We start from the raw sequence: 23,016 nt of genomic DNA on the forward strand, positions 1-23,016 counted from the left end.
GGAAATTTTTGTAACTTCGCATATCAGAGGCCTATAGAGGTCCCTTTCAGTGCACAACATTTTGAAGGTCAAGGTCAAAGGTCAAGGTCACTTTGTTGCAAATCAGGGGAGTCGACGAAACCCTTTTTCGAGTAATTTTGATCGGATAGTCTTCAAACTTCATGGGAATATAGTTCATGGTCTGGCGCTCAGCTGATTAATTTTTGGTGGGGATTGGCCTTGACCTTCATTTGTTTTTTTTGTTTTTTTTGTCTGTAATCACATATAAATCACTCTGCAGAGCACAGTTATCATTGGAAATTTTTGTAACTTCGCATATCAGAGGCCTATAGAGGTCCCTTTCAGTGCACAAAATTTTGAAGGTCAAGGTCACTTTGTTGCAAATCAGGGGAGTCGACGAAACCCTTTTTTGAGTAATTTTGATCGGATCGTCTTCAAACTTCATGGGAATATAGTTCATGGTCTGGCGCTCAGCTGATTAATTTTTGGTGGCGATTGGCCTTGACCTTCATGGTTAGCGCCGCATGTCAAGCATATTTGACCCCAAGGTCAAATTTTCAAGTTTTAGGAACCATATCGTGTAGTACCTCAAATTGAACACCTCGGTGAGTGCTTTCTAGATATGTCAAGCTTGAGACATTATGACGTCATTTGGTGACGTTATGAGGCAAAAGCATATTTTTCATGGTTACTCTGTAGAACGATTCTCATCGGAATCTCTCGTAGGCAGATATTCCTCAAGGAGTCGCTCCTGGTGGATAGCAGCTCTGTTCACCTCAGTGTGACCTTAAAGAAGTCACACGTGGTCACCTTTTGGCAAGACCCCTGCGGGTGACATTGGTTTATTTTTATTTTTATTCGGCTTCCAAACAATTGCTTGGAAGCCCATTGTTGTTGTTCTTCTTTTTCTTTGTCCCATTTTGTGCCTTTAGTATTATTTTTTACTCATATTTTTAAAAAAATTGTTTTCTCAGCAACTGCTTGTGACAGAATTTTCAGGGTCGGAGTAATCCCCCATGGAGAATATTTTAATGATAATTATAACATCATAGGTCATGTGGTTTGGCAGCCATCTTGGATTAAACAAAAAAAAATTAAGGAATTATATCTCTCAAACTGCTGATCAGAAAAAATTGAAACTTGGCCCTTGACATTCTACTCCCATTGGGGAATAAGGATCTTGTAATGATGTCATTGGTGAAGTGGAAGGCCAGCCATAAATGTGTAAACATAAATCCTTGTCCTAAAAATCTAAAACTTCATGCACGTAATCTGTGCCTCAATGCCTATAAAACACTTTGATTTATGATGTCATCCGTCATGTAGTTTGGCAGCCATATTGTTTTTTTTTTCAAAAAAAAAATTCTTCTTCTCCAGAACCGCTTTAGAGATCAAGGTGAAACTGCACCCAAATGATCAACTAGTCATGCTGAATATAATTTGATAACTTTGACGTCATAGGTCACATGGTCTGGCAGCCATCTTGGATTTACCCTAAAACTTTCAAAAGTCTCCAGAACGGCTGGATGGATTCAGGGGAAACTTCACAGACATGTTTCCCATGAGTTAGGGATACAAGGGTGATAAATAATAATTTATACGGTTCGGCCATATTGGATTGAAGAAAAATATTAAATAATACTTTCTCTGGAACCGCTTATCCGATTGAAGTGACATTTTCCAAATATCATCCAACACCATTGCTGCATACAGTGTGAAAATGATGATGTCATAGGTCATTTGGTGTGGCAGCAATATTGGATGGGAAAACGAACACTATCTGATCAAAAGAAACTTCACACATGTAAGCCTCTATCCAGTAATGGGCAGAGTGCAAATTTTCAACGACGTAGTTCACGTGGTTTAGCAGCCATGTTTATTTGAAAACCGAAACTTTAAGAACCTTTTTCTCCGAAACCGCTTGATGCATCAAAGTGAACCACATCTCATTACATGGAGCAAGGGTAGTGGATCATAACTGCAAAGTCCAGTATTGATAGGTTATTCGGTTTCAGAGAAATAATTGTTTAATTATTTTATCATAACCATTCAATCATATATATATATATATATATATATATATATATATATATATATATATATATATATATATATATATATATACACGTGTGTGTGTGTGTGTGTGTGTGTATGTATATATGTATGTATATATATATATATATATATATATATATATATATATATATATATATATATATATATATATATATATATGTATATATATATATATATAGATATATATATATGTATATATATATATGTGTGTGTGTATATGTATTTTGGATCCCAAGCCGCTGCCCCAACCACTGCGCCAACACCAGGCTGTGTGTGTGTGTGTGTGTGTGTGTGTGTGTGTGTGTGTGTGTGTGTGTGTGTGTGTGTGTGTGTGTGTGTGTGTGTGTGTGTGTGTGTGTGTGTGTGTGTGTGTGTGTGTGTGTGTGTGTGTGTGTGTGTGTGTCGCTAAGTTTATGTCTGTGGGTGGCTGGGTCATAAGCGCCGCCCATTCTGCAGGCCACGCCTTCCCGCCTCTCTGTAAATGTCATACGCACCGCCTTTAAGCGAATCCACGCCTTTCCCTCCAGCAGCCCAGAAATTGCTGCCATATTTTTTGCTTCACATAGCTCAGATTGCTCAATAATGCCTCTGATGTACTTTTGAAAATAACCAAGCATCTTCTATCATTAAATATAACAACTGTTTTGAGGAAACGGCAGAATATTTTTATTACAACTCAAAACGAGGTAATGCATGTTGTGTGCAATGATCGCTGCAATGGTCTAACATACACCGCCCAATGAAGGTACGTTGATTCTCATATTTTATAGAGGAAAGAAAATCGTGGACTTTCATTAAATATACTTTTTGTTTTAGCCTGACTTTAAAAGCTTATTAAAATCCCATGGATATGTAATGCACATGTTATGTGAAGTGAATAAACATTAACATCGGCTTCTTCGTGAAATTCCTGCTTCCGTAATTAATTGGTCTGATCGTGAAGTCGAGTCTTCTATCATTAAATAACGCTGCACCGTTTTGAGGAAACAATGGTACATTTTGATTGTGACTCGAACAAGGAAATGCATGTTTTGTTCGCAACGATTGTAGCAGCGCTTTAATATTCACTGCCCAATGAAGGCATTGGAATTGGTGTTATGCAGAGGAAAGAAAATCGTAGTCTTTCATTGATAAAAATTTTCCCACGGGAGCCGATGACAAAGGCCCGACATGATGCGAGATGCGAATGGTGTTGGCGGGACCCCGGAAGCAGCTGCCGGACTGCCGTCAGATGGCTTGTGTGCATGGAAAGAGTCAGTGAGCATGGTATGAGAGTGAGGGAGAAAGAAAACAGTGGAGTGGATTATGTGAATGAGTGGTGTGTGAAACAGTGGGATAGTCCGTCTGCATAAGTGGTGTGCAATCCGAGCTCTTTATAAGGAACGTGAAACTGAACATGAGCAATTACACTTGGTAACTAACGGAGGAAGGGAAAGGGGTGGGGTGGGAGCGGGAAGGGGTAGGGTGGGAGCGTGAAAGGAGTGTGGTGGGAGGATGAGGTGGCAGGTGATAACGAATGTATGATGGGTCACGTGGTTTGGTGGCGACATTGGATTGAAGGAAAAAATCAAATAATGTTTTCTCTGGATAAAGAGGACGTTCTGGGTCAGGTGTCTTATCAAAGCAGGGCGTCATGGTACCCAGCCATAATGGCTCGCAGTTGTAAAGTATCGCACCTCTAGTTATTATTATTTTTGTTTGTAAAATCAGCCATTCACATCATCATGCATCAATATTAATTATTGACTCACCAGCAGTTGAACAAGAATGAGCGTGATCGAGCTAAGCTGTACAGTATGCATGAAAAGGGGTGGTAGGCAATTTTTATTAAATAATTTTATGAGCTCACCATTTTGTTGGGCATTATTTGAGCTTGCAAACTTGTTTCACACTTTATGTGCAGCTGATCGCTATTGCCACTGGAGGCAGAATTGTTCCACGGTTTTCTGAACTGACCCCCGAGAAGCTGGGCTATGCGGGGCTTGTGCGGCAGCTCAGCTTCGGCACCACCAAGGAACACATGCTGGTCATTGAGCAGTGTCACAACTCGCGTGCAGTCACCATCTTCATCCGTGGTGGCAACAAGATGGTGATTTGGTGGGGGAAGTGGGTTTCTACGTTCGGCTCAGTTTCTCTTGACAAACTAAAATGTACCTGGGTTGGCTGTCGGTGGTTTTCCAACAAAGGAAAATTTTGTTAAAGTATATTTTTTTTTTTCAATATTTAGTTTGCTATCTCTGCCTATTTGGCTCTGTCTTGGGAATATACATTGCCCGTTTGTTTATTTTTACTGTGGTCAGATCGTTGAAGAAGCCAAGCGATCGATTCACGATGCCCTGTGTGTGATCCGGAACTTGGTGCGGGACAATCGCATCATATATGGAGGTGGCTCACCAGAAATCTCTTGCTCATTGTCGGTCAACACAGCAGCTGACAAGGTTGATTAATGCTTTTCTTTTCTTCTTTACTTGAATGTTGTTGTCAAGCAGCATGTGTGCAGCAATTAGATGCAAGGTAATGGAATATCGATTTATTAATTTTATTATTTAAGAATTATTTTTTCATCCGTATTGTGCATTGCATATTATTTTGAGTCTCCCAATTTGTTTATGTGGAAAATTTCCCATTTGAGGCTTTCATTGTACACAAGATGAACATCTGTCGGCTTGGCATATTTCCAGTTGGCTGTGTACAAGCAATTGTAGCTCTGTCGGTCACAAGTCTGTAGAGCAAGTTCCGTCAAATAGCCATGCACAAGATGGACCATCATTCTGGATGACCATTCCTTGCGGATGGTCAAAAGCTACAGAATGACTCAGAGACGAGCCTGAAACTGCAGCCAAACTGATAGCAGTTTCATAATTCAATACTTGTCTGTCATAACGGTTTACAGTACATACCCAAATACACATTCATTCACTTTGTGTGCAGCCCATGGCTGCTGGTTGCATCATTGTTGGGCATGCGGCTGTGCCGTTGATGCACAGTGCCCCCTGTGGGTTAGGGCAGGAGTTTGAAATTTAGCCACGGTACCATCTGGCTCACAACTTTTTGCAAAGCACTGTTAGCCCGAATACCTTTCCCGAATGTTAGCCCAAATATATTCCCGAAGGAATATACCTTTCCAAGTCCGATTGGCATGCAAGGTTTAAAAGTAGTAGTTCGCGAACGCTTGCAATGATGCCTTAGACTTGGAGGTCTGCACACTCACCTCCAAGTTGGCAAACCTGGGTTTGAATGTCAGCCCAGCTATAAGCTGTTATTACTAGTGTTTCATCGGTAGGGTGATTCATCAATGTGTGTGCTGTCCCTCGTATGGATGTTAAACTGGGGGTCCCGTCTGCCTGCATTTGTTGGTGGATGTTGGATTCCACAGTGTCCTTCGTAAAGAGTAGGCAAGCTATCGCCGGCGCCCTTAACAAATTCCAAACTCCTGCTTTGACTCCCTGAGTCGGAGTGGCGACCACTATTGTAGCCATAGTAACTGCTTTAGCAGCATCAATGCTCTGCATCATCGGCCATGGTACATGACGAGTTGGTGAACGTGAGATGAATCGTTGAATTGCGTGAACCATCGTGCAGTGAACACAAAAGCACAACCTACTCATATCTTTGTTTGGAAATGCAAAGGTTCAAAGTCCACTGATTCAGCCACAGAAAGGCCTTAATCAGGGACTAATTGATGTGATTCAAATGTTCACCCAGTTCCTGATGAAGGTAACTTTTTGGATGAAACTTTGAAATCTCTGAGCATTTGTTTTTGATTTTAATTATTGGTGTATTTGAGTACAAATTGTTGTATTTTTCGATTTAATTTAACCCTCCCTCAAACCCCGTTCAGTGCCCAAACCTGGAGCAGTATGCCATGCGAGCATTTGCAGATTCACTCGAGGTGGTGCCCATGGCTTTGGCAGAGAATGCAGGACTGAACTCCATCCAGACACTAGCAGCCATCCGTGCACAACAGCTCAAGGAGAGCAAGCCTTGGCTTGGAATTGACTGCATGAACAAAGGCACCAACGGTTCGTTAAAAGAAACTTCCTTTATTGTGCTTGAGGAACTCTGTTGTGTGTACCTTTGAGCAGTTGAGTAATTTCTACCACTCGGGAATGAAAGACAATCTCAGCATATTTATAATCATTGTACTGCTGCAGTGATTGAAATTTTTCACCAAAATGTGTAGAATATTAAATCTTCCATTTATGGGCAATAAAATGTAGGTACTGTCAGACCCCGGCATTCGCCATGGAGATCCGTTCCTGAAGAATGCCGTGAATGTCGAGGCATTGTTTAAATAGAGAAAAGGGGGACAAGTTCCCGGCGATTCGTGATTTACAAGGGAAAAATGAAAAATCTCACGAAAAACCGTGAAAGCAGAAAATGCTTAAATTGTTGCATTGGTTATATTTAAAACAAAAACATTTTTGGTCAACAGATATGAAAGAACAGCACGTGGTGGAGACATTGCTTGCGAAGAAACAGCAGATCTTGCTCGCGACACAAGTAGTCAAGATGGTGCTGAAGATCGATGATATTCGTAGCTCTGGAGAGAAAATGGATTGAAGCTCTACCTTTTAGTCCTACGTCTGCGACACATTCCCAGAGTATGTCAGTTGTTCAAACGAGTTCCGAGGAATTCCTCCCTTTTGTGCTTGAGGCCGGTCCTGTGTGGTAACGTGACGTGAGCTTCAGTGTTAAAAATTGAATGACGAGAAAACGTTTTGCTATTGAAAGCTAAAGGAATATGTAAGACCTCTGAATAAATATTCTTCATCATGCCATTGTGTAATTGTGATATCTCACTGAGAAATCATTTAGCTCTGCAAACTGCAGAGGCATTGATTTCCTCTGATCAAGGCCTATCAGGACAGCCAAGGAAGTTGGAAGAAATTTACCCAGAGCCATAAGGAATTTTTTTTCATCTTTTCCTCTTCCAGATTTTCATTATATTGGAATTTGGACACTCGGGCGTTTTTGCTGACAAATCAGAAGGGGCACATTTGTCAAATAACATCAATGCAATTTAACGTTTTGATGAATCTTTGAAGTAAATGTTCCATGTTTTGAAGTGAGATGAAGGATTGTTGGCCAAGTGTTTTAAAGGTGAATGCAGTACTCGAGGATTTTGTAATACTCTTGTTAGTTTTATTATATACTGTACTGGGGAACTTTCACACAGCTTGCCTTACCTTGAGCTCCATCTTTCGTGATCACTTTGAGGGAGGGGGCTTTGCAATAGAAAATGATTCCTTTGAGATGGATGGTTCTTACCAAGTTGATAAACTCATGCCAAATGTAAATTCACATGTGGACAAAATAACCTTTTTTTTTTAGTGAAGAATCAACATTGAGCATCCATGAAAAACTAGGAATTGCAAAATAAGAACTGTAGCTCAATATTCTCCAACATAATAGCCTTTATATTTCGCTTTGTATTATTGCTGGGCCAAAAACCAAGGCCAACTTGAGGTTGAGGCCAGTGATGCTGCAGGGTCTTCCTCTACCGTCTGGACAATCCACCTCCACAATCATGCTTTTTCCACCATCTAGAGCAGGGGTCGGGAACGTTTTTGACTCCGAGAGCCATGAAAGCAAAATATTTGGAAATCTATTTCAGTGAGAGCCATATAATATATTTTAAGACTGAATTCAACTAAATGTGAATATAATAAGCCTCTGAATTTATTCTTTTAAATAATGTTGTTATAATACTCACCATTAATGGGACTTCTGGTGCTGCATGGATTTGCTGATGGCTTTGTAGTCTGGTTGGTACTTGGTGAGGTTAAGCTTCATGCAAGCGTTGAGGCTTTCATCCATTAGACGTGATCGTAGGTTGGACTTGATGTTTTTAAGATGTGAGAATGACTGCTCACATGCATACGTAGATCCAAACAAGGTCAATACAGCAATACTCACACACTGCAGTGTGAGGTATGTGACAGGAAGCGCGTTCCAAGTTTTGATAATCAGCTGGTCTTCGGGTTGAAGTTTTTTCATTTCTGTCCACATGTGTTTGCTCGCCAACTCCGCTTTCTGTCGTGCGATTCTTTCCAAATCTTCATTCAGTGACTTGAACTTATTCACCCACATGTCTGAGGCCTTCAGGTCAGCCACTTCTGCTTCAAAATCTGTGACTGAGACACCAGGAATGTAACTCAGGTCGGCTGTGTTCAGTGAACACTCGTTTGGATGGGTGATGAACTTAAAAAGACGAGTGTGCTCACGAAATTCTCCAAAGCGTGCTTTGAATGACTGTCAGAGACTGGATGTGAAGCCAGCTTACTGGTGGAGATCAAAGTTTTGAGTGGGCTCACTTGCTGTGCATGCATCTTTAAATTGTCTCAGTTTTTCAAAATGTAGTAAACGACCTGTTTCAAGATCCATGATAAAGAGCTCCAGCTTGTTTTCAAAAGCAAACACGGCTTGTTGAAGCGATAACACTGTATTTCCAATGCCTTGCATTTTCACGTTGAGCTCGTTCAGATGTTCAGTCATATCCACGAGATAGTAAAACTTGAGGAGCCACTCACTTTCGGCTAGCTCAGGATGCTCAATCCCTTTCATTTCAAGGAAAGTCCGGATTTCGTTCAGGCAAGCCGCAAAACGGCTAAGCACCTTCCCTCTTGACAACCAACGCACATTGCTGTGCAAAAGCAGACTGTGATAGTTATTTCCAACTTCATCCAGCAGTGTTTTAAACTGGCGACCATGTAAGGCTCTGGCAACAATAAAGTTGATCACACGAATGACCAGCGACATCACTTCGCCAAGCTGCCCATCACACATCTGAGCACAAAGTGCCTCCTGGTGTAGAATGCAATGGAAACTTAGGATGGGTCTATTTTCATGTTCACGGAGAAGCGCCACAAATCCTTTGTTTTTCCCCACCATACACGGAGCACCATCAGTACACACTGAGATAAGTTTATCCATTCATAGATTTTTTTCTTGAGCGAACTCCATGAAAGACTTGAATAAATACTCACCTCTTGTGGACCCTTTTATTGGCAGAACAGCAAGACTTTCTTCGCGCACTGTATCACCAGCAGCATATCTTGCAATCACACTGAACTGCGACAAATTGCTTACGTCTGTTGACTCATCCAAAGCCAGGGAAAAGAACGGCGCTGTATTTATGTCCTTCACTTGCGTTTCCTCCACTTGGTTTGCCATCATGATGGTACGATCATGAACAGTTCTTGCCGACAGAGGCATGTCTTGTATCCGTTTGATTATCTTGTCTTTGTTAGGAAGATCATCAAAAAGTTCATTGGCGACATCCAGCATCAACGTTTTAGCATACTCGCCATCTGTGAATGGTTTTCCGTTCCTCACTATTGCTAAAGATCCAGCAAAGCTGGCGGAATTATAGTCACCTTGCCGGGTCCATACGCGGAGTTGCTGCTGGCTGGCTTGCACCCTGCTCAGTAGCTCTTGGCACGCTTTCTTTCTGCTGTCTCCCACAGGGTATTTTGATGCAAAGGTAGCATGGCGCGTGTCGAAGTGCCGCTTTATATTCGACCGTTTCATCGATGCAATTTTGTCATTGCAAATTAGACACACCACAGAACCTGCTCTCTCCACAAAGGCGAATTCTTCGGCCCATTCGTCCTGAAATGTACGATACTCCTCATCTTTTTTATTTTCGCCATCTTCGTCGAAGGGTTAGCTTTGAGCAAATGAGAGAGAGGGAGATGTTGACCCAAGTGAGTCTGGCTGGCCTGCGCACGGGCTGACATACTCGAGAGGTGCGGCACGGCCGGCCGACTCTGGGATGCTGTCGCCTCAGCGGTGGCGCGTGATTGGTCGAGATGAATTCCGTGACGCGTCTCGGCGGCGGCACGTCATTGGAGGAACCGAAATCACTAGTCGCCTCGGCCGCATGACTGGACGAAATAAAAACCGCTTTAGCCAATTCGGAGGCATTTTTTCTTCTCTCCTTCTGCCAAGTTCAGCCCTGCACGTGAATGAAGCACGACACCATTCAAACTATAGGTAAAGCTTCCGCGAGAAATATTGGGCTTTCAAAGTTTCAAACTCCAATTTTATCTGCGAGCCAGATGCAATCATCAAAAGAGCCACACCTGGCTCGCGAGCCACACGTTCCTGACCCCTGATCTAGAGTCTAGACACATGTATGCCAGGTTGTAAGCAAGCCAAATTTAAATGACCACAAAAACATTCATTGCAATGATCATCAGTTGTGGACAGCCTTGTCGCTCGCAGGCATAACTTTTGATCATTCCATAGTCAGCTCTCCACCAACTGATCCAATGTGACAGACTCGGTCGTCTGTGATTTTGAAGACAAATTATTCATTTACAGATGGCATTTAGATGCATACCATTCATGAAATCAGCCCTTTAATGGCTTCAATAAGGCAGAGACATTTTCACCATTGAAAAAACTTGAGTTAAAAAAAAAAACAATTTCGATTAGGTCTTTACGTCGGTAAAAAGTTTTATGTACTTGAGTTGAAGTGACATGGGACCGTCAAAATGTGCACAAACTTTCCCCAGTTTGTCCTGTACTTTCCCTTTATAAGGATGCTTTTCTTTCAACCCTTAACCCCTCCTTTTAGTTTTCTTTCAACCCTTAACCCCTCCTTTTAGTTTTCTTTCAACCCTTAACCCCCCCTTTTAGTTTTCTTTCAACCCTTAACCCCTCCTTTTAGTTTTCCTTCAACCCTTAACCCTCCTTTTAGTTTTCTTTCAACCCTTAACCCCTCCTTTTAGTTTTCTTTCCTGATGTAATTTGATGGTGCCTCAGAATACATTTGCAAGGAATTCAACATGATATTTTACTGAACACATTTACAATTCTTTTATGAGAAAGCACAATGTATATGTTATACCAATTAAAGCTTAGCAACAGTATTTACAAAATAGATGTTGAACATCGACAAAAGTTCGACGAAAATGCGACACCAACAGTGGGCACGAGATTCTGCACTCTCGGTGCTGCAGCGAAGTCAGAGTCCAATTGATGCCCATGAATCGTGTTTCCGGATAGATGTTTCATCCATTTCACTTGATCATTTATCCCGATGGTGCAGGCTTGAAAGTCAATGCCACACTATTGATGCAGTAACGTCGCCCACTCGGTTCTGGACCGTCATCAAACACATGGCCCAGGTGAGCATCACACTGGGGAAAGGGAGGTGAAGTTTCAAATATTTTATGATGGTATTTTTAATCAAAAGCAATGAGCACAAACGACAGGTAATTTCTCAATTTCATTTCCCTTCAGAGGCCCAAACAGTTTTGTTATTTTGTATGTACCCTGTGGATGCTGGTGGTATTGTTGGAAGCGCAGTTGTGCCACTGATGCAGTGCCCGTTTCCAGTAAGCTGGTACTCATTTTGCTGACCGGCTGAGTCAATCCACCTGGTGTTGTTTAACAGCACGACAAGGGCTCAAACTCTAAACCCTAAGATCTTAAGCCAACCACCTTAACCATTAAGCTAACACCAGGCTTCCAAATTCACTTCTTGGCACATTTTGAAGAATTTATTTTCAATAAAGGAAATGTTTCACACAAGATAGTTTATTCTTGGAAACTTACTGCTGTCCAGGCTACACTTCTTTCTGCCTTGTACTTTTCCACACATTGGAGAAGTGGAGTAGACAGTTAGCTGAGGATTCCTTTCCAAATTTAGATTCTGCCAATACATATGGTAGTCACATGGAATCTTGGTTCCATTTTCATGCATGACAAATTGCCAAATTAGGGCATCTGTCCGTTTATAGTATTACCGGGTCCAAGGTATCTCAAGAAGGCCATCAGTGTTGAGATCTCACTTTGGTGTCAATAACAAAGTTGCTTGGTTACTGTATTTAGAATCTACTTTCACCTTTGACAGTGTAATCTTAGCTCTGTTTAGCCAAATTTAAAATTGTTGAGCAAGTTTTTTTTTTAGTTTTTTTTTATTTATGTATGTATGTATGTATGTATTACCAAACAAGAAAAGACCATGATTTTTGTGAATGGCTGGTTGAATATGAAGTTTATTAGTTGCATACAGAGACATGATACAAGTAAATAGACACCTTAAATTTATCAATTTCATCTGTATAACGCAGTTTTAATCAGCAATTTGTACTAATATTCAACTATTTATTTGCAGAAATGAGTTCCTGGGTCGTGTATGACAATTAACTATGCCTCAAACCCAGTGAGCGTGTAAACTTTCTGATTTTCAAAGAGGACGAATTGTTGGCCATTTGGAAGGTGGAGTCGGTCAGCATCAGATAGCTCAGAACCGTGGCATTCCGCTTTTTACGGTCAATCAAATGATAGTGCAATTCACCAGCGAAGGCAAGGAATCCAAAGCTTCCCATTCTGTTCAACCTGGGCCCTCAAAGGTGTCCGAGCTGTCAAGTAGTCCATTTTGAACTCCTCATTGAAAGGCAGCAGATGTTGCAGAGGAGGTCCAAGTTAGCTTAACTGCTGTGCGGTACCTTCATCAACTGGGCTACTATGGGAGAGCAGCGAGGAGAAAACCTCTTCTTAGACCAGCCAACATTCAAAGGAGAAAGAAGTGGGCTGACGAGATGGCCACCAGACCCTTGGAGTTTTGGCAAACTGTCATGTTTTCAGATGAGTCCCAATTTGCTCAATTTTCTGACGGTGGACGTGTATGGGTCTGGAGACTTCTCAGTTAAGAGTTCTCTTTGAACCGATTGCAGTCAACTGTCAAACACTGGTTTTTCAATGAGGGTGTGGGGGAGCGCTGGTCGGTCAGAGCTTGTGGAGTGTGTTTGCAACATCAACACAACACATTTCTATCCTTGAGGATGGACGTCTCCCCGTCTTCTCCACTGGTCAGATGGTCAAAAACAACACTGTTCATGGAAGATGGAGCTCTATTCCACACTGCAAAAAAGACCAAAGAATGGCAGGACAGAAATGGGATCAAGTGACTTCCATGGCCAAGTCAGTCTCTTGAGATGAATCTCATTGAACACCTCTGGGCCATATTAGATCGAGCTGTGCTGAAAAAGCCCAGGAAACCAACATCATGGGCAGAATTCCTCAACCTTTTGTGTGAAGCCTCGGCAGAAATCCCACAAGAGAAAATTTTGGAACTCGTTAGTTCTATGTCTGAAAAAGTAAAATAATTGAAATCTACCAAATATGAGTGTATGTATTAAAATGGATCAAATGTTCTTCAAATGTTCAATAAATAAATTATTTTAAAATCATGGTGTCTATTTACTTCTGTCATGTCCTCAGGAGTGTTTGGGGAAAAGGTGCTGTTTAAGAATTGTGAAATACTATCAGAGGAGTGTTGAGCTTCAATCTGAAGAGGATGGAGTTAAGAGGGAAGTCAAGACACCTGAGGTTGGGTGAGAGAAAAATATTTGTTTACCGATTTCTAAGAGAAATGGGAGCAGCAAACCGTCGTGTGTGTCGTCGGTTGTTATCTCCATATGTGGATTGGAGCCCTCCCAGGTCTCTGAAGTATCCGTGTGTGTGTGTGTGTGTGTGTGTGTGTGTGTGTGTGTGTGTGTGTGTGTGTGTGTGTGTGTGTGTGTGTGTGTGTGTGTGTGTGTGTGTGTACGCAAGTTGTTGGCTGCTATCTCCACACTTGGATGCGTTTCAGGAGGTGGAATAGAGACCGGCCAGGTCTCAAAGTATCCACCTGGCAGAGGTTGTAACTCGGGTACCTCATGGATTAGTAAAAGGATCATTATTATTCATAATTTGTGTCAATTATTTGGACAATAGGGTTACCAAATTTGCTGATACCAAATGGTGTGTATGGGTATTTATGGAGCGGAGGATGTCTGGTACGTATTAAATCGTGAACTTACGTGCTTACAGATGACCTCTGTGCGCACGGCCCCAGCTGAGTTATCTGGCCGTAGTAGCACATTGCAAGCAGAGTTGTCTTCAGGGTGTGCTCTCATGGCTTCCCAAAATGAAGGCCAGCCCGAGCCAGAGTCGTACTTGGCATTTGAGCTGTGAGTGCACATGCAAGGCCATCAGCTAGATTTCATTATCAGATGTAATAACGAACCTCTCTAACATCATGTGGAACTATCATTTCATTTTGGGTGGAGCATGTAGCTGCTGATTTGCATAATTGCTGGTGGGAGTTGTTGTGCTGTTGATGTGGTGCCTCCTGTAGGTTAGAGCAGCAATTAGTAGTTTGGTCAGGGTGCCAGTGATGGATGATCAACCCTTTGCAAAGGAATCTGTGGGATCTTTAAAGTCCACTAATGCTGGCAGATAGGATGCCCAATGTAAAGTCCACCCAAGACACGACACACGTTGATGCTTCACCCTGCCTGTGAAACACTGGGATAATAGTTTGTGTCTATGCCATACCTCTCGGCCATCCTGCCAGCCTTGGGAACAACAATGACGGTATTGGATACGTTTTAAAATGAATCGCCTTTGTCGACTGTAGTGTAGCTCAGAAGGCTACAGGATATCGACAATTCAGGTCTGACCCATAATTCCACTATCAGTGCAGTGATTTTCAATGATAGACAACAGAATCATTAAAAAGCAATGTTAAATTTGCTGTCCTGTTTGCATTGTTGTATCAAGGTGGAAGTTTTGCTATCTTGAGAACAAGGTTTTATGTTTTGGCCTGTATCATGGCGACATCATTTTCCACTCTACTGCAGTTAACCAAAAAGGGCCAAAATTTACAGCATCTAGTGGTTTGTGGATGATGCACAATTGTTTCTAATAGGAAATGGAGTGTTGCATCACCTGAACAATGCAGATTGACAGCACACACAGTGATATGTTCCTTCTTCACTGTGGTACAAGTAGTCCCCACTGAATGGCTGAAAAATAGGGGAAGAAAGGCAGAACGACAAATGGAGGCAATCCTATCGGACCCAAAGCCATTTCAGTTACGTTGGAGTCATTTTTATGGAGATTAGGAAAGCAAATAGCATTGTAATTTCAATGCGAAACTGCTGATAACATATTCACTACCCAAAGTACTAACGAGTTCACAGAACACGATACCCTGCGCAGTGTTCAGGTACATGTGTGATGGGGTCTGATTCGGAGCCAATGTTCGGTAAAACAAAACACTCGTCTTTCTACTCATGTTCCGATTCCTGTTCAAAATATAACATTCAATTTAAACAAGCTGTGCCTCGATCATATAAACTGACAAGACAAACGGACGGACGGACACACACACATGAACAAATTACTTTACCCTGCTTTTCGCTTCACCTGCACAGGGTAAATATGACTTTCAATATTTCATATAACCCCTACACTTTCGTACGTCTACTCCGAGTCTGGGAGCTCGGACAAAGGTGGATGTGGTTGAGAGAAAAAGATTTGTAAACAAAACATGTTTTTAAATTTTTTTTTATTACAGTTTGTGTGGCTCATGGAGAAGTGTTTTTAATATCACGTGCAAGGCCGGGAGGAGACGCTTAAGTGTAGTTTAACATGAATTACGAGGACATTAGTAGACGTTGGACAATCTTACCATCTCGGTATCCCTCTCACGTGTCACGACAAACTGTTCGGGGCTCAGCTTCACCTTCCAATCTTCAGAGAGCATCTGGTTGTCATGACGAGTGAGTGAGCGACGAAAAACTGGTGGTGACAAGATGGGAAGAAAGTTGTACACCATACCCTGTTAATCCACATTCTCGCAGAGGTCGATTTAAATACAAAACAAAGACCTCACTCGTCTCTTAAAAGCCACTGGGGGGGAGGCGAGAGCGGGGGGGAGGGGGGGGTGAGAGCGAGGGGGGAGAGCGAGGGGGGGAGATGTATTTGGAAAGGAAAATAGGTTGCAGAATGGGGAGGGGGACTTTGTTGAAGTTCATGGCCGAAGTCAGAAGGGTAAGGTTGACAAGGTGTGTATTTACAAACATGTTTTGTAAAGATTGATTTTTTTCCATTTTATTAATACTGGCATGTAAGACCCATCACTTCACTGATGGGAAAACCAATCTTTGTTGTGATGATTGATCAATGTGGCAAGAACGAAGAATAATTCCTGGGGATGTCGGCCCTCTGTGTGGGGATAACCAGCATTGCAAGTCGGCGTTTGCAGTCTTGCCAGGTGTGCTCATTTACCCACACACAAACCATCCTTCCTGATTATTATTTTTTTGTCCTCTTCTCTTTTTTTTTCATTCGTTCTCAAGTTCTAGCATGACAGACAGACACGGCTCCTTTTATAATATAGATTTTTTTAAATTATAAACCGATGTTGATGAAGTGGTATGACACGTTGGAGAAAAGAGAAGAAAATACAAATCGCTCTCTTTCTTTATGTGCTGAACATGAAGACAAGTGATTGTTTACTTTCTCCTTTCTTGTTTGTTGTTTCCACTATGACATGAATGAACACCTGATCATCAGCTAAGGTGCAGTCCAGGCATAGTTGGAACAATCTCTTGAGCAACAAGTCGCAAGACGTTCATGTGTAGTGAATTTTTAAAAACCATTTGTGGTGGAATTACCCAATGATAAAAAATATACATAGTTCTTGATACTGCGATAATCTCTTGGGTAAATGTTTCCTGTTTGATTTGAATACACTATACAGGTGGGGTTTGATCCTCGTATGGAGTATAGTGCATGTGTAAGTTGGCAAGATGGTCGACAGTCATGCACACTATAGCCAGGGTTTGAATCCCGACCCAGCTATAAACTGTCATCCTGGTGTTTTACAGGCAGTGGGATTCATTGGTGTGTGCGCTGTTCCTCGCATTGACGTTAAGTTGGGCATCCCATCTGCCGGTATTAGTTGGTGGACGTTTAAGACCCAACAGCGTCCTTTGCCAAGACTAGGCGAGCTATCGCTGGGCACCATGAACAAATTCCAAAATTTCTGCCCTAACTACTGCTGCGAAAGCAATGAATGGCAAACCACCCATAATAACTTTACAAAAAACTGCTTCAGCAGCACCGACACTGTAACAGAGTACGTTACACCAGAATGAGAAATGTATGGCGATCTTACAGCATGGAGAGGATAAACGAGTTATCAAACAAATGTGGCTGAAGGATTATGGCCTGCCACGTTCAAGTATTGGGAGAAAGAGTGGAATTATCCCAGCACGAGCACAATAACATGGGTGAGAGCCGTCATGGAAGCAAGACAGCACCAAGACTTTGGAAGGTAAACAATTGATTTATAAATGTGTAATCCTGGTAAGATTGTGGAGTGAGGGGTATGGGTAAGGGGGTTACAGGAAGTTTAAAATGGCAGTGGGTGCAGGACTTGGTGAGAGACGGCTCAGTTTGTGGTTTCATGAGCAAATTCCTGCATGTTACCGTCTGTCTTCCCTCCTTTGTTGTTGTGACATTCCTTTAGTTGTTGCACACCACTCGGTGCTGTTTACTGTGTGTTGTGGAAAGAAAACAACTACTTCATCACACTATTTGATGGTTTTTAAACTGCTGAGAACAACTAAACACCAGGAAAGAGAAACAGACACAGATATGAACTGGGTGGGGACAGAGAGAGAAAAATAAATGGTCAGGGAGCTGGACATTGGCCAAGTGTGTGCAGGGGTTGTGGATAGAGAATCATTCGTGCTTGGCAGGACAGACTAAAAAACGTAGGACAGCTGAGGACAAGCCTGGAAAATTCCCTTAAGTCGGACATTTGCCAATTCCCACCGCAATCAATCTCTCTCCCTTGGAGCAAGAAACCGTGCCAGGTGCTTACACGTCTCCCTGCACAATTGTGATTGCACGAGTGTCCAAGGAATTCAAATTCGGCTCGTCCTCATCCTATGTTACACCTCGTCTTCCTCATCATGCTGTGACGTCATTCCCAAATCCCCATGCACCTGCAACAGTCAGGACCAGATGATACAATACAAAGCACGATAGGTTCATCAGTCCGTACGTTTCATCCGTTATAACTGTGATGACATTCAAAATGAAGGTTTGCATTGCTGTGGATTTCTGAGGCCTTTAATAAACTGTACTCAGTTTATCACTTCATGGATTATAAAGTGCTCAGTGGATGGACACCATCATCCAGTGATTTGCACAACAATCGGTGTCATGGCAACAGGGGACAATGCTGTAAATCTGAGTTTCCCATCCGAAATCATGTGACCGTATTATCCCTCCATTGGGAGCACACTCTGTGCAGAGCGTTAGTGTTTCCGAAGCAGTCTCCTTGGCTGTTGGGCACAATCCTGGACGGGTTGCCGCTCCGACACAGGATATACCAGCAAGCTGACACTCATTTCGCCGACCTCGGAAGGATGACAGGCAGTCAGCCCCACCTGGTATTAATTCAACGGCTGAGCTAAATTTGAACTCTGGATCCTCGGATCCCAAGCCCACCACCCGAACCATCAAGTTGACGAAAATTAAATGCAAGTAAATCCAGAACTCAGATATGGAGACGAAGAAAAAAAAATGTTAGTTGGAAACAGTAAGTGCATATTTTGATGTGTATTCGCTCAAACGTAGTACTCTATTTTACCCAATGCCGATTTAAAATTCTCCAAGCGAAACACGACGGTGCTGTGCGATTAGGGGTTATCTCCACGTTTCGTTAGCTCAGCTGGTTCCTTCAATTACACGTGAATTACAGGATATAAATTTTCATCAGCTAACTAATTCTTTCTAAACAGCTTTACCAAATAAACGATATAATCCAGTGTTTACGTAATAAATTATAATATATAACTGTCATAGAGCGGAGTAATTCCCACTGAGCCATACATTCACTTCCGGTGTACTCACATGACGTGCTGCTCACTTTTCGAAAGCTCAGGTTGGAGAGTGTGGACTGCGGTGGCCTCGAACTCAGGAGAATCCGTGGTGCGGTAGTGAGAATCCGTCGGACGCTTCGATTCGCCGCTTGCATGATGTTTCTTGTTTTTATATTATCACAGTAGTTTCCTTTTGAAATGCGGTAATAAATACCCGACTCCGTTTTTTATCTTGTGGAGACGGTTATCGATTGATCTGTCGATGAACGAGATGCAAAATTAAATTCGGCTCAAAAAAAAAAAAATCTTAAAAAAAATTACCCGAATGTCACACACACAAGTCCTGTTTATCGAGCTGAAGCGATTTTGCAGATATATACGGTAAATGTTCAAGCTCCGCCCCTTAACTCCTTTCTCGAGCGGAGCGCGAATCGCACCCGCGAAGAGATCCGCGTCACGCCGGTGACGTCACAAATCAGTCACGCCCCCCCTTGGAACTCGATCGCAAAACATTATTTAATCACGTCGTGGAACTCTACGGCCGGAACTTTGTCGCTTGCTCTGGATTTACAATCGATTTTAAATGCTTTACTGAACACCAACAATTGGAAGACTTCTTGAGGACTGCACACAAAATATAAAAACGTCATTGTTCATCTATCTATCATTCCAGGTGTGTGTGTGCGTGTGTGCGTGTGTGCGTGCGTGCGTGCGTGCGTGCGAGCGTGCGACCGCTGTTTCTCGACAACCGCCCGTCCGATCTAATTGAAACTTGCCAGGTATATTGCTGGGTCCTGAGGATGTGCCTTTTCAAGGTTTGATATTAATCGGACAAGTGGTTCCCAAGTTATGGCCATTTATTTACCAAACCAATGACAGGACACGTTGCTGCGTAGGCATGGCCAATGGGGAAGAGATACTCAGTTACCAATGACAGGACACGTTGCTTGGCGTTTTGCACCCACAGTATCTATCTCTATCTATTATTCCAGCAATCTCTGTCTGTTTGTTTGTTACCCTCGCTAAAGGAGAGGGTATTGTGCTTGGGTCCCTTTGTTTTTCTGTCTGTTTGTTTGTTACCCTCGCTAAAGGAGAGGGTATTGTGCTTGGGTCCCTTTGTTTCTCTGTCTGTTTGTTTGTTACCCTCGCTAAAGGAGAAGGTATTGTGCTTGGGTCCCTTTGTTTCTCTGTCTGTTTGTTTGTTACCCTCACGAAAGGAGAAGGTATTGTGCTTGGGTCCCTTTGTTTCTTTGTTTGTTTGTTACCCTCGCTAAAGGAGAGGGTATAGTGCTTGGGTCCCTTTGTTTTTCTGTCTGTTTGTTTGTTACCCTCGCTAAAGGAGAAGGTATTGTGCTTGGGTCCCTTTGTTTTTCTGTCTTTGTTTGTTACCCTCACTAAAGGAGAAGGTATTGTGCTTGGGTCCCTTTGTTTCTCTGTCTGTTTGTTTGTTACCCTCACGAAAGGAGAAGGTATTGTGCTTGGGTCCCTTTGTTTTTCTGTCTGTTTGTTTGTTACCCTCACTAAAGGAGAAGGTACTGTGTTTGGGTCCCTTTGTTTCTTTGTTTCTTTGTTACCCTCGCTAAAGGAGAGTGTATAGTGCTTGGGTCCCTTTGTTTTTCTGTCTGTTTGTTTGTTACCCTCACTAAAGGAGAAGGTACTGTGTTTGGGTCCCTTTGTTTCTTTGTTTGTTTGTTACCCTCGCTAAAGGAGAGGGTATAGTGCTTGGGTCCCTTTGTTTTTCTGTCTGTTTGTTTGTTACCCTCACTAAAGGAGAAGGTACTGTGTTTGGGTCCCTTTGTTTCTTTGTTTGTTTGTTACCCTCGCTAAAGGAGAGGGTATAGTGCTTGGGTCCCTTTGTTTTTCTGTCTGTTTGTTTGTTACCCTCGCTAAAGGAGAAGGTATTGTGCTTGGGTCCCTTTGTTTTTCTGTCTGTTTGTTTGTTACCCTCGCTAAAGGAGAAGGTATTGTGCTTGGGTCCCTTTGTTTTTCTGTCTGTTTGTTTGTTACCCTCACTAAAGGAGAAGGTATTGTGTTTGGGTCCCTTTGTTTCTCTGTCTGTTTGTTTGTTACCCTCGCTAAAGGAGAGGGTATTGTGCTTGGGTCCCTTTGTTTTTCTGTCTGTTTGGTTGTTACCCTCACTAAAGGAGAAGGTATTGTGCTTGGGTCCCTTTGTTTCTCTGTCTGTTTGTTTGTTACCCTCGCTAAAGGAGAAGGTATTGTGCTTGGGTCCCTTTGTTTTTCTGTCTGTTTGGTTGTTACCCTCACTAAAGGAGAAGGTATTGTGCTTGGGTCCCTTTGTTTCTCTGTCTGTTTGTTTGTTACCCTCACTAAAGGAGAAGGTATTGTGCTTGGGTCCCTTTGTTTCTCTGTCTGTTTGTTTGTTACCCTCGCTAAAGGAGAGGGTATAGTGCTTGGGTCCCTTTGTTTCTTTGTCTGTTTGTTTGTTACCCTCGCTAAAGGAGAGGGTATTGTGTTTGGGTCCCTTTGTTTTTCTGTCTGTTTGTTTGTTACCCTCGCTAAAGGAGAGGGTATTGTGTTTGGGTCCCTTTGTTTGTTTGTTACCCTCGCTAAAGGAGAGGGTATTGCATTTGGGTCAGTTTGTTTGTTTGTTTCTTTCTCTGTAAGCCTCACCAAAGGAGAGAGCAGTGTTTCGATCCATTTGTTTGGCAAGGGTATTGTGTTTGGGTCAGTTTGTTTGTTTATCTGTTTGTTTGCGACCCTTGCCGAAGGAGAGGGTGTTGCGTTTGAGTCTGTTTGTTTCTCCGCAAATAACTTTCATGTTTTTCTCTGCAACCGCTTGTCAGATTGTGATGAAATTTTCACCACTGGTGTGACAACTCATGGAGAATGTTTTAATGATAATTATGATATCGTAGGTCACGTGGTGTTGCAGCCTTGTTGGGAAAACGGGAAAAATTTGGACCTCTGTATCTTTGAAACTGCACCAAGAAAAAATTAAAACTTGGCACAAAGCAAGTACTACACATGGGGAATGAGTGATTTTTTTTATTACATCACAGTTGCCTTCATTATGACGTCATAATTGCATAAGTCGAACACCACATCCAATCAGTATGAAAATTTTTGAGGGTCATCTAGGTATAAAGTGGTCCACAAATTTTTTGATTGTCATTGGTCACGTGATTCGGCAGCCATATTGTTTTTTTTTTTCAAAAAAACCTTCAAAATCTCTGAAATGGCTGAACAGATCGAGGCGAAACTTTACACATATGACCACCTATCCATGAGAAACAAAAGGGTCACACATTTTGTCATAGGTCAAATGTTTTGGCAGCCATATTGGATTTACCATAAACCTATAAAAATACACCACTCAAAAGAAGTGCTGACGAGTATCTGCAATCCCTGGTTGCTCTTTTTCTTGTTTGTTTGTCCGCACAGAACTTTCATGTTTTTCTCCGCAACCACTTGGTGGATTGAGACGAGATTTTCACCGTTGATGATACTACTCATGTAAATGTACCATTTTTAATCAATAGTGCAGGCCCGTAGGTGCATAAACGATGACTGGATTGGGGCATTTTTTCACCCCCCCTCACCCCCGCCCCTCTCTCGCCCCTCCTCTCTCCCCCTCTCTCGTGCCAGTACCCTCTCTCGTGGGTGAGGCGTGTGCCAGTATGTGCAGCTTCGTTCCTTCGCTCTCGTAAACGACGACGGGATTGGGGCATTTTTTCAATTAGATTGGACCAACCGTTTCATAAATGGCCATAACTTGGGAAACACCTGGGAAACATACTCAGGTCCCCAGCGTCAATTGTGACGTCATATCAAGCGAAGAAGAATTGTGACGCCCCCTCTCTCTCACCCCACCCTCTCTCCCCCCGAGTCTCGCCCCCTCCTCTCTCGCCCTCACTCTCACCCCCTCCTCTCTCCCCTCTCTTGAATTGTGACGCCCCCTCTCTCTCACCACCCTCCCTCCCCCCACCCTATCTCCCCCCTAGTCTCGCCCCCTCCTCTCTCCCCCTAGTCTCGCCCCCTCCTCTCTCACCCCTCCCTCGCCCCTCCTCTCTCCCCTCTCTTGAATTGTGACCCCTCCTCTCTCTCACCCCGCCTCCCTCCCCTCTCTTGCCCCCTCTCTCCCATCTCTCACCCTCCTCCCCCTCTCTTTCCCCCCTCCTCTCTCCCCCCTCATCTCTCGCCCCTCTCTCTGTAAATGTATTCACAAAAAAACAATAAATAAATAAATAAACATTAATTGTGACGTCATTCGTGATGTCATAGCACCATGTCCTGTCAT

The 23,016-nt window shown here is 42.7% G+C and overlaps 2 protein-coding genes across 3 annotated transcripts in view; one reads left to right on the forward strand and one right to left on the reverse strand.

The window, feature by feature from the left end:
- CCT5 (chaperonin containing TCP1 subunit 5) overlaps positions 1-6,854 on the forward strand; it is a 41,710-nt gene extending 34,856 nt beyond the window's left edge. The window contains exons 8-11 of the mRNA XM_085873954.1: positions 3,980-4,165; positions 4,377-4,514; positions 5,918-6,098; positions 6,512-6,854. Of these exons, the coding sequence (XP_085730080.1) occupies positions 3,980-4,165; positions 4,377-4,514; positions 5,918-6,098; positions 6,512-6,639 (633 nt within the window). The 3' untranslated portion in view covers positions 6,640-6,854. The remainder of the gene's footprint in view (positions 1-3,979; positions 4,166-4,376; positions 4,515-5,917; positions 6,099-6,511) is intronic.
- Positions 6,855-10,425: 3,571 nt separating this feature from the next.
- Positions 10,426-19,117, reverse strand: LOC147030171 (methionine-R-sulfoxide reductase B2, mitochondrial-like). 2 transcript variants are annotated; one of them, XM_085873963.1, is made up of 5 exons: positions 18,790-19,115; positions 15,551-15,660; positions 14,806-14,882; positions 13,896-14,043; positions 10,426-11,225 (listed from the first exon to the last, which is right to left on the reverse strand). In XM_085873963.1, exons 1-5 carry the CDS (start codon positions 18,911-18,913, stop codon positions 11,118-11,120), a joined length of 567 nt encoding a protein of 188 aa, XP_085730089.1. In that variant the 5' UTR covers positions 18,914-19,115; the 3' UTR covers positions 10,426-11,117. The 2 variants fall into 2 exon arrangements, with proteins under 2 accessions (XP_085730089.1, XP_085730090.1); XM_085873964.1 differs by lacking the exon at positions 10,426-11,225 and adding an exon at positions 11,232-13,417 and having other exon boundaries at positions 18,790-19,117.
- Between the last annotated feature and the right edge of the window lie 3,899 nt (positions 19,118-23,016).

Source organism: Eptatretus burgeri, chromosome 3 (assembly GCF_056783735.1).
Source record: "Eptatretus burgeri isolate ZD-2024b chromosome 3, Ebu_testis_v1, whole genome shotgun sequence".
In the NCBI taxonomy this organism is placed as follows: domain Eukaryota; kingdom Metazoa; phylum Chordata; class Myxini; order Myxiniformes; family Myxinidae; genus Eptatretus; species Eptatretus burgeri.